Here is a 12,511-nt window from a genome sequence, read left to right on the forward strand (position 1 = left end):
AGCAGGAAGCATAACAATAAGACTTTCTGAGCACTGAAGTCAGCAGCCTCTTCTCTTCCACGAAGGCTGCAGGGTCCACCATGTGAGTAACCAGCTCTGTGGACCCTTGACTCGGACCTGACAAGAACACAAGCACACTGATGTAATCTGCTGGACCGAGTTCAATTTGTTAAGGGAGCTGTATGAATTTTTCCGCCCAGCAAAATGAAAATGCCATTAAATCCTTAGCGTGATTGAATAGGATAAGCTGAGGGTGGTTTCAATGCTTAGAGAGATTTCAGGTAGGATAAGCCATTCTTGGAAGACAATTTGGGCAAGAACTGCTCTTTCTTATTCATTGACGGAGAGGGCTTGTTACTTAAAAAAAGGAAGGGGTTAAATGATATTTTCACAATTGGCACATTTTCTATCAGCCAGAGGACAGTGGCTGGCCCGAGACATAATGGGTATACGAAGGGTGGGAGAAGGGATGCTTGAGATTGCAGGGCTGTGGCTGACAGCAAGGTACTGGCAGCTTGAAGAGCAGCCAAGGCACAGGGCGGGGTCTCAGTCCGGATGTGGCTATACCTTCGGCAACCGCTTTCTGTTTCCACAACTGGGGACTGGAGCTGGGAGGCGTGCTTTACAACCCGAAGGCTTCTTGGGTGCTGTGGTTTCCAGGTTCTATAATGACACCCGCTGATTTCTCCACTGGTGCCCAGGGAGACTAACAGAGCAGCATCCCTTCTACTGTGAACTGCGACAGCATGGACTTACTGTGTGTCAGATATTGTGCTGGGGCTTGACACTGGCTTCATGTTGCCTTATAAGGCTAGAAGTGATAAACGTTTGGAGTCAGAAAAATCTGGGCTCGAGTTTATCTTTTTTCCATATCTTGCTATGGAACCTCTGGCAAAGGCTTTTAACCTCTTGTCAAAACTTGTGAAAATGGGGATAAGAATACATACCTCAGATATGGAGAAATAAGAACCCTAGTCCACTGCTGGTGGGAATGTAAATTGGTTCAATCACCTTGGAAAATAGTATGGAGGTTCCTCAAAAAACTAAAAGCAGAACCACCATATGATCCAGCAATGCCACTCCTAGCTATATAGCCAAAGAAAATGAAAATACTAATTCAAAAAGATACATGCACCTCAATGTTCATAGCAGCATTGTGTACAATAGCCAAGATATACAAGCAATCTGAGTGTCCAGCCACAGATGAATGGATAGAGAAGATTTGAGATATATATATATATCTATACACACACACACACACACACAAATGGAATATTACTGAGCCATAGAAAAGAATGAAATTCTGTCATTTGCAACAATGTGGATGGACCTAGAGGGTATTATACTTAGTGAAATAAGTCAGACAGAGAAAGACAAATACTCTGTTACCACTTATATGTGGAATCTGAAAGTAAAATAAATGTGTATAACAAAACAAACAAAAAAGAATACATACCTTGTAGCTTTGGTATGGTGATTAAATAAGTTAATGTAGATAACTTTCTTCCAGTGGCCTGGCACTGAAGGTAAGCAGTGAAGGTCACATAGCTAGAGTAGTTAGGAGAGCTGGAATTCCAGTTCTTCTAACTCAAGGGCCGGAGGTGTTGACATGCTGCAGTCGTAGCTATTTTTGAGGAATCCCTCTGGCTGGCTGGGCTAGGTCAATGATAATGTTCCCCTTCCAGCTTTGGTCATAGCGGTCAATAAATATCACAAACATTCACTAACTTACTATGAGTGTTTCCAGGGACTTCGAGTCCAAAGCATAAGCAATAAACATACAGACTGACACCAGGTGATGAGAAAGTTCTTGAGCATAAGCTCTGATCCTTACCACTTCACGCTTCTCCACTTCAAACCAGCGGGAAATTCCGGGTAAACTCTGCACCAAGTATAATGATGTTCTCTCCACCCAGAGACTCTACGAAATACAAAACAAATTAAGTCCCCAAGTTACCTTTCTTCCTAGTTGCTGAGCTATGACTAATGTTTGCCGTTCAGTTTTATCAAGTTTTCGATTTTTGTCAGCTTTGCTTTAGTATTCATTCCAGCACTTCAGCAACCCCTTTGCACTCAGGAAGCTATGGCGGTAAGACACACTGAAGCTTATGTAAATTTCACTGTATATCATCTGAAACTTTTTTCTGTGTAGAATAAATCATCTACTCCAGACAGCATGCTTAAAAATATAAAAACCGGTCATCACATTATTTTCTTTACTATTTCCTCTAAGTTTCTAATTTAAACTCTCTCTACTCTGCAAGGGGTCTATAGCCATTTTTATTTGGAAGAGGCAAGTAGTAGATCAGCTATTCGACACGGGATTAGAATAACAGAATCCTCAAGGAGGAAAGGGCTTTAGGAATCACATAGCCTGATCTTTCTGTTTTAAAGATGACAACACTAAGTCTCCAAGAGGCATGTGACCTGCTCAAAGCTACATTCCCATCACCTGTAGAGCTGCCCCTAGGACCCCTGCACTAGAACTTCCGACTTCTCCGTTGCTACAGGCACTGTGCCATGTTTTCTCGTGCCGATATTCACTGCTGTGATCCAGGAGGATCTGTATTTAAGAGCCAGGGCTCCGCTGGCCAGGATGAGCAACCCCGTGACACGTGAAACCATGGCTGCCTTTGGTAAGAGCTGCTGCTGATGACGACTTTCTCTTTTGTCAACCAGGCTTCTGCATCTCTGCCTCATGTTTCTTACTTAAACAAAGCGTATTCCTGCGTGGATAATAAACTTGACAAAATTCCTGAAATAGTGCCATTTATTCAACAACAACAACAAATGGAAGGATTTCTTTGTGCCAGCCAAGACCTACTGCAATGAATAGGGCAGAGGCCTGCTGACAGGGGCCCCGCGTGCTCTGCTGGTGACAGGGGGGTAAGCAGATCAAGAAGGGTTCAGGGAGAAGAGAAAGGAATGCTCCAGGTGCTGGGGGAAAACAGAGGAGAAAGCAGGCGTGCCCAGCATCCTGTGGGAGGAGGACAGCGCTTCTCAGAGGAGGTGACACGTGAGAGGAATTTTGAAGAGTGAGTAGGAGTTTGCCAGGCAGAGAGTGGGGGAGACGGTGCAGGCAGCAGGAAGCAGCAGGCGCAGAGATGCGAGCGGCTTGTGAAAGGGCATGGCAGGAGATGGAGGGAGAAGCTCGGTGCTGCAGGAGCTGACGGGGAGTGTGGGTGAGTGCAAGGGCAGTTTGGAGCCAGATGCTGAGGGCTGTGAGCACAGGAGTAAGGAGCCAGATTTATTTATTTATTTTAGGAGGGTTGCTACAACACTGATAAATATTTAACGTGATGGCCAAGAGGAAATGTGGTGCAGCGGAAAAAGCAATGGAGACGGCATCAGAAGGTGCGGGTTCTAGTGCAGTGTCTGGGGTAATTAGAACGCCACTCTGAGCAAGTCATCTGTCCAACTCTGGTGGATCTTGGACTTTTTACCTACTGGAAACTTGCAATGAAAACTATATTACACATTAATGATCTTTAATTGGTTTTGGAAGGCCAAAAGAAAAATTAAGGTATCCAAAAGGATTAGAAAATGGTCATGGATCTTTTCAATAACATCCTAGTGCTATTTTCCAGTGGTTTCCTGGCCTTGATATTTAACCCATCAACCTCCTTGCCCAAAGGACTATGCTTTGCTCAATCCCATCATAACACTGCAAAACTATCCAGCTTTCCCTCTGATCACTTGGCTGTGAGTAACTCCTGCAGTTGCTGCTGGGAGCACTGGGGACTGACACTTAGGCAGGGGTGACAAGGCAAGTTCACATCAGACAATCATAGCTGATAGGAGAACATCTCCCAGCTTAAGTAGAGATGCTGTGATGAAAGAAGCTAAGCCAAGTCACCCACAATCCTACATTCATTTTACATTCTCTGTTTAGGGGGAAATACTGACTAACTGGGGATCTGTGTGGCCTCACTTTGTCACTGTTAACAAGGAAAGAGCAGATTATAATTTATGGGTGGAACAATCTTGCCCCTTTCCCCCAGGGTGGCTGTGAGAAACCTTGCCCTTTCCGGCTGAGAGAGAATTAGCAAAGGCATATCGGAACTACTGAGGATGGAGAACTCAACCCATGCAAACAGTCTATGGTTTGTTTTTATTCTGGGTCCTCTCACAAGTCTTAGTTACACACCGTTCTAATAAGAAAATGCAGCAAAAGATAGCACAGAACTCTCCCACTGCACCAGCAGGCTCCCTAGTGGTTCTGTCTCAGAATCCCCTGTTCCTTCAGTATCCTTTACTCACGGCAGTCTCTTGTAACTGAGAATAAATATCCTGAGGTTCCCACAGTTGGTTAAACTTGAATGAATGAGAGGACTGAGATGAATCATGAGAGCTCAAAAACTGGACTGAGGACCACTGCCATTAGAATCGTCATAAACTTCAGGGCTTCCTCTATGACCCAGTGAGTCAGAATTCCTGGGCTGAGAAATCTGCTTGATGAGAAAGCACCCCATGCCACCCTGATACATGGTAGAGTTTGAGAACAGCTAGACCACATGATTTCTGGTCCCTTCTAGCTTTATCACTTGACTCTATTCTGAGTAAATATTTATCAAGCATTTTGCCCCCAGGAGTTCACAGTCTATCTGAGGAAACCGCGTGTCATAAGAACGGCCTAGTACCTTGAATTCATTCTCTTTATCTTTAGTGCCTTTGTGAAATGGTCTGTCGTAGCGGAATTTCCAGATGTGATTCACTTTATAGAAACTTTTGATGTTGTCTGGGACACCCTCTCTCTGCAGGACCTCCTGGCTGTCCGGGATGGGAGTCACGGCATATATCTGCAAATCTAGGATTCAAGAGTCAAGGAGGGAACCTGACTTGGCAAACTCTGTGGAAGTCTGGCTCGAGATGAGCTGTGGCAGAGAGAAGAGGATGGGGAACAGTCTGGTGTTTCTATTTGGAGCCAAGTCAAAACTGCCAAGAAGGTACCAAGAACTCGGTTCATAGCAAATCACCTCTCAAACTACAAGCCTTAAAGTAGTTTTACATAGGTGATTCTGACAAAGTATCAGTTTGAAATTTCTATGTCCTGTGAATTTATTTATCATTGATTGTTTTTTCTTTTTGGTTGGGGGTGGGTGGGAATGGTTTGGATCTCACATACTCAGTATTGTTTTAATTTTAATCCTTGGTCATGAGACACTCTGATCTTTAGTGCACGTATGGTCTTTTTAAATTTTGTTTGTTTGTAAAACAACGTACAAATACCCAAGCAACCAAAGATAGTAACCAGTATTAATAGTAACTCATATGCTCCTGTCTCCAGCCTTCCCACATTTGTGGTATCCACTCTCTCAAATCTTGTATTGATAAGCAGAGTGTTTAGTTGTAGTTGATACTTTTAAAAACTACTTTAAAGGCTATCATATTTACTTGTATGTTTACCTTCTCTTCTCATTCAAAGAAGGATAGCAAAATTTTTTCCTTACATACCTTCTTGCTTCTGGTGCATTTAAGTTTCTACTTTGAAATGGCATTTGTAATTTTCAGGGGGGAGTTTCTGGTCTTCTTTAAGATCATCGGTTTCAGAAAAAGACAGAGGAATTCAGAAAAGAGTGCTAGGGTGAATTCCCTTTGCCTCTAATGCCTGTGTAATTTCAGTTGAGTTGTTCATGTTTAGACAATGGGAGTGTCAATTATACGGCAATTATTAAATGATGCAGTGCTGTCCAGGATGCCAAGGTTAAGAGTCCCTGGAAGATATGGGGGGTAACTCTCTCCCCTTCCATCCAGAATAAAAATAGCAAGGGAAAAGGGAGTAATGATATGTCCCAATAAACATAGTGCTATCATTTCCTTGAACTGAATTCAAGTAGTTTCTACAGGGGATGCCAGAGGAAAATTATTCTAAGGGAAATCCCAAAAAAGAAGCTTTAAAAGCAGGGCTGAGATACAGAAAAGTTGTAACTAAAAGGGGGAAAATTCTTTAACAGAAGCCTTAAGGGGTTTCTTTTCAACTAAATCATGAGAATAACTATCATAATTCTGTCTGGAAGGAGCTAACCTAAAATTAAGACGATGAGAACTCAGAGGGAGAGTAAGAACAGAGCTATTGAAAAGGGATCAGTAGTTGAACCACCTGCATGAAAATGCTCTGCAGCTAAAGGCCAGTGTGATCTAACTGGAATCCAGCCCTTCTAGGTGCGGATACACTGAGCTTCTGCCTGGAAGATGGTCTCGTCGGGCTGGTTGGCATGCTGCATGGCGATGGCGTGGGGGAACTCGTTCAGCATTCTCTGCTGGAAGGCCTCCAGCCTTTCGTAGTCATGCCCTCGACACACAAACTCTTTATTCTGGAGGTGAAATCAGAAAAAAAAAAATTAGGACCATATAATTGGGTGCTTTAGTTACAGAGAGAAGCCAAAATAAATGACACTGGCGGTAACTAAGCATAGGCCCAACATCAATAGACTATGACCAAAAAAATACACTGGAACAGTCTAAAGAATTTACCCAAATATTAAAAATGCAGAGCAAAGGTCATGAGCATAACTCTCTATTGCTTTTAATAAGTTCCAGTAGCATGCCTCACTCTTCTGGGTTCACCTGCATGAGGTGCAAAGGGGCGTCTGATTCTCAGAGCACTGAAGCACAAAACAAAGCAATCCTGTTCCCTCCAAATGTTAGCGAACACATGTATTACAGATTATTTTCATAAACTGGATATCAAGTTAAGTGGATAAATTCTCAATTTGGAAGGAAGCAAAGTAAGTGTAATCTCTAAAAATACATTTTACTGCATTCTTTCTATAAAGGTCACTGAGATCACCCTTAACACGTTTATTCCTAGATCCTTCCATATAAAGGAAGACTAGGCCTGTCTGCATTCCAGTTCTCAACAGGGCTGGCACAGGAAGCTTCCCTGCCATCCCCAACTCAGCTCAGCCTTCTGTAGCCAGGAATCCTGTTAACTGGCTGAAGCTAAGATTTGGGACTTTTAAGGTCTTGCTAAATTTTTGTCTGTTTTTGGTTTTCTTCTTACAATATGTATAAACATTCTGTGGTTAGGACGCTCTCTCACTGAGGAAAGAATGGTGAAGGTCATCCTTGATGGAGGCCACAGAGCTGGAAAGATGGGCATGTTTCTGACAAGTGTCTTTATGATTCGGTTATCGATAAGGAGGAACTCTTTCTGAGAGTTTAATGATAATGAAATTATAATTGTTGAGCACAATCATTGGCTAGGCTCTCTGTACATACCTTATTTAACCCAAATAAACTTGAGAGGTTGTTACCTCCGCCCCCCATTTTATAATTGAGAACCGAGGATCAAAATCGTTACATACTTTGTATGAGATTTAAGCTCAGGTCTGAGTCCAAGGCCTGAGCTCTCTCTGTTCTGAACATGGCCTGGTACGTCCAGGAAAAACTCCTAGGAGCTACTGAGACCAAGAAAGACTGTGGGATAAAGTGCCTTGCAGATCTTTAAGAAATACAGTGATTTGTGGTCTGGGGAGTTAAGGCCCAAGGGTCTCAGTGTTTCTCAGCTCTGTGAGGTTTCTGTGATTGCGTCAAATGCCCCGAGGAAGAACTCTGGGCCAAAGTGAGGAAGTTAAAAACCACCCGTGGGCAGAGGGCTTGGGGTTGCAGCTGAGAAAAAGCAGCTGCAGGCACGCAGAGGAAACAACAGCAGGACTGGGTGCTGAGAACCTGCCACAATTCCCCACAAGCCTCTCACTAAATCACGATCCTTTGAAAAACACAAGCTAAGACAGACTCCCTAGAAATTAAGACCCCCCCCCAAACAATCCTATATTTAAAACTTTCTTGATAGAAGTCATACTTTCTGATGCTGTATTATTTGCTTTTTTTCTACTCAAAAGATAATCAACAAGGACCTACTGTATAGCACAGGGAACTCTACTCAATACTCTTTAATAACCTGTATGGGAAAAGAATCTGAAAAAGAATAGATATATGTATATGTATAACTGAATCACTCTGCTGTACACCTGAAACTAATACAACATTGTAAATCAACTATACTCCAATATAAAATAAACTTTTTTAAAAAAGATAATAAATTTGCTTGATAAAATAAGACAATACATACCTTCCTGCATCTTACAGAAGTCTCCAAATAAATATCTGAATACTCAAAAAACTGAAACAGTTCTAAAAAAATGCTTATACATCACAACAATTTGTAAAATCAGGGGAGTTCCTCTAAGTGTAAAGTCATTCAGTGGTATTAAGAAATCATTTTGGAATAAACATAAATTTTGCGTCTGATATTTGAGTTTCTGAGAAATAAAGAGGAATTAAGCATTTCCTCCATCAATGCTTTTTGTTTTTTTAAACCACAGCTTTACTGAGATGCAGTTCACATACCATAGAATTCACCCTTTTGAAGTATGCAATTCAGTTGCTTTTAGTATATTCACAGAGTTGTGCAACTATCAGCATTATCTAATTTCAGATTATTTTCATTACCTCAAAAAGGAACTCATGCCCATTAGCAGTCACTCCCTAGTTCCCCTCCCCTCAGTCCTTGGCAACCACTAACCTATTTTCTGTTTCCATAGATTTGCCTATTCTGGACATTTCACATAAAATGGAATTACATAACATGTAGCCTTTTGTGACTGGCTTCTTTCACATAATATTCTCAAGGTTCAACTGTTTTGTAGCATATATCATTACCTCATTCCTTTCTTATTGCTGAATATTCCATTGTATAGCTGTACCATATTTTGTTTATCCATTCATCAGTGGATGGACATTTGGACAATTTCCTTGTTTTGGCAATTATGAATAATGCTGCTATGAATACTCGTGTACATGTCTTTATGTGGCTCTATGTTTTCAATTCTCTTGATTATACATACCTAGGAGTGGAATTGCTGGGTCATATTTATTAATACTTACTTTTTTTTAATCGTCTTTTTTTTTTTTTTTTTAAAGGAAATACATACCTGTGGTACAAAGAATTCCCAAATAGCACAGGGCATACAATAAAAAGTAAATCTTTTTCCCATCCTTGACCTCAGTCATTCTCCTTAGACAAATCATTATTCAAACATATTCTATGCATATAAAACATTGTCAGTAAAGAACCCATTTTCCATGAGGGTAAAAAAAACCTACTTTGATCATACAATCATATAAATATATTAATTTATTTGAGCTTTAAACATTTTCTGCAAATTGATCAAACAATGAAAGGAAATTTTTAATGTAGATATTTGTTTGTTTTTAAATGAAAGAACAGACTAGAATCTGATTTCCTAAAAAAAGGTCTAGCCTCATGATTCCAAAGGGTACAGTGCTCTTTAGAAACCAATAGAGGGTGACCCTTCTCTTTCATTTTGAAGGAAATGCCATTTATTTCTAGGAAAACTGTTTTCGAAAGAACAGTGATACAGAGATTGATTTATTCCAATTGACTTTTTAACAAAATTCATTTTATTAGCTGATGCAGTCCTCTAATTTGCTAACTTCCCTTTAAAATTATGGCTCCTAAACTGCTTCTGAGTTTTAGAAACTTTACACTTTTAATTAACACTAATTGCACATACTAGATAGACATCTAGGATACTTCATAATACACTTGCTAGCTGAATTCAGAATTTGATCAGGGCTACAACACTTTTGTGGGCTGCTTTCTCTATAAAAAATATTAAAAATCATATTGTATGACTCATTTGGTATAAAGACAAATAGATGAATAATAATCTAATGTATAATATACAATATAATATATACTATAACATTTTCTTTAACCTAAAAGTTCACTTTTTTCTGGGACTTTCCTGGCAGTCCAGTGGTTAGGACTTCACCTTCCAATGCAGGGGGTGTGGGCTCCATCCCTGGTCGGGGAGCTGAGATCCCACATGCCTCATGGCCAAAAAACCAAAACATTAAAAAAAAACAGAAGCAATATTTTAATAAATTCAATAAAGACTTTTAAAAATGGTCCACATCAAAAAAAAATTCACTTTTTTCTTCTGATTTTTAAAAGAAATTAAAACAGTTTTATGGGCCATCTAAGAATAATATGGTCTCTAAACACTGTATCTACTGTGCATAATGGATCAGGTAGCCCTGAGTACGATAAGAAAACATCATCTTTGCATGATTTTGAGCCAAGAGAGGAAGGGGATCTGCAGCAGCAGAGTCATGTCTGGACCCTCCTGTGGGGTCTCGGCCCTTTGTGCAGCTCACAGCTCTAGAACGTCCTTCCTTCCCCTCAGAACTTGGACCCAGGCCCTGTGTGCTCTGTGGGGGGTGGCTGATGACAGCCTAGGACCAGCATGTCCATTTTCAAGACGTAGTCTTTCAAATTCAGCATGTGTTCTGAGTTTGCCACTAGTTTTTATTTGGAATCAAGTTTTCCTTTGTCTTCAGGCAGGTCCATCTGCAGAGCCAACAATGTGACTGGGTACATCATGTGGCTCCTCTTTAATCCAACAAAGAGATTTTACTTATGTCTGCGTGGCACCCAAATACACGGTCATTTCAATCAGTTAAAGATGAATGATTTGTTATTTGAGCATTTGTTCTATGTAATACTAAATCAATCTTTGCCTATGGTGTTTGGGTATTTTATATATATGTATGAATAAAGGTTTTATATATATAAAACCTTTATTCTGAAAGGCAGGTAAGTTAATGATTATTAAAGAAAAAATGAAGTCAAATCTTTCTTCTCTCTGTTCGCCTTCAAGTACCCCCATCCTGTATCTATCCATAGGTACTGACAGTTAAAGCAAGGTATTTAGGGCAACACAAATACCAAAATATTTGTATACTGAGATTTAAAGTTTGTAATGAATTCACTCAGTGTTACAAAATTATCCTAGATATTTCTCCTCAGTTGCTTGGGGAGGTGAATTCCCTCTCCCAACCAATGCTTTTAGGTAAGCAAGTGTAAGTGGGATGTTACTTATAGAAATGTTATATAAGTATTCAAGCACATAAGAGACTACTGGGTACAGCGTGAACAACGGTGAGAATGGAATCAAGTATTTTACTATCCAGTAGGTACCTTAGAGAGTCTGGAAAATTTTCCTTTGTAGAAATAGTTTCTACTAGCAATAAATTGCATCTCTTTACTGGGTGCCATTTAGCTTTTCACAGAATCGACTAGGCCAAACAACGCTCTTCACGTGATTCTGGAGGAAGAGTTTGTATATAATGTGAAACTGCTATGTTTTCTGCAACTCCAGCCACTTCTCTTGAATGTTAACTCTACGGAAACCGCATTCTGAAGAGAGATTCTCTATCACACAGGGGAAGCAACTGTAATTGCCAGAGACTGCTCATAAGATATAGTAAGCTTAGAAACTTAAGAAGAAAAATCAAATGACTGTTTGAAATCTTGGGAAATTACTCAAAACAAGTCATTCTAGATGAGTGTGTTTGCAAACTACAAAGTTAAAAGAAAATCTCATGACGTTATTTTACCCTGTCTTAAAAGGATAAAATGTCATTCAGATCTTAGTTTGCTTGATTGGGATATCTATATTGGAAGTATAAAAGCAAATTAAATAGTATATTACTTACTCTTAAGAAAAATGGAAATTTTTTCCCATAAAATCCAACTCTGAAGAACTCTGGTTCAAGACGTTGCTGGTCCATAATTTTGTCATACAAAGAGGCTTCCATCATCTAGCAAAGAACAGGGGAAATTTTAATCATTTTATCTCATCTTTTAGCTCTACCACTTTATAGAAGAGGATATTTCTTCTATAAAAAGGAGAACATCATTTTAGTTCAGTGTGCAGAAAAGAAGGTTTGACTCCCTTTCTGTGCTTTAAGGCAGGGATCAGCAAACTTACTCTGTAAATGACCAGGCAATAAATATTTTAGACTTTGCAGGCCACCTGGTCCCTGTCACAACTACTTAATTCTGCGAGGCACACAGGCTGCAGTTTCCTGACCCCCGCTTTAAAGGATCGAGTATGTTATTACATGTTCTCACCAGAGAGAATGATTTCTATGCACCTGGTCTATCGAGGAAATATTTTCTTCACAGTAAGATAAAAATTAACATGAACTGTTAGAGGCAAATTCTGGAGAATTCTCGTACTCACCTGTGGATTTGGTTTACCTGGGTCATGGTAATTTGGGACATTCGGAAGGTGCAACCTTGTACAGGTTGGACAGGGATAAACCAATAAACCAAACCAAAGGGGGCCCATAGTGCAAAGTGCTGTCTGGGCTGAAAGCTCTTAAGTGTGTCTTTGACAAGGTTGGAACTACAAAGTACATAAAGCTTATGGTTCCCTATTCATGGTATTATCATCCCCAGGGTTTCCACAGAAAGACTAATATTTCACTTGAAAACATTCCCCCTTCCCCCACCCCCAGTAACAGCTCCCCAAAGAGCAGTTGGCATGAAGTGCAATGCTTTGGGTTTATAAAAATCTTAGTGACTATGGCACCCAAGGGCTCTAATGGGTAAACACTGTAACCTCGATTCTATTCCAGGGACAGGATGCCAAGAGAAGCACAACAACATTTTTATATAAAACTGCAGTGCCTGCCA

The 12,511-nt window shown here is 40.3% G+C and overlaps 1 protein-coding gene across 1 annotated transcript in view; it reads right to left on the reverse strand.

The window, feature by feature from the left end:
- The window catches only part of DOCK4 (dedicator of cytokinesis 4), a 282,165-nt gene that overhangs the window by 23,488 nt on the left and 246,166 nt on the right, over window positions 1-12,511 (reverse strand). The window contains 4 exon segments of the mRNA XM_007469745.1: window positions 1,835-1,921; window positions 4,641-4,807; window positions 6,173-6,314; window positions 11,527-11,631. Coding sequence (XP_007469807.1) covers window positions 1,835-1,921; window positions 4,641-4,807; window positions 6,173-6,314; window positions 11,527-11,631 — 501 coding nt within the window.

The sequence above is a fragment of the Lipotes vexillifer genome, unplaced genomic scaffold (genome assembly GCF_000442215.2).
Source record: "Lipotes vexillifer unplaced genomic scaffold, Lipotes_vexillifer_v1.1 scaffold597, whole genome shotgun sequence".
Taxonomy (NCBI): Eukaryota; Metazoa; Chordata; class Mammalia; order Artiodactyla; family Lipotidae; genus Lipotes; species Lipotes vexillifer.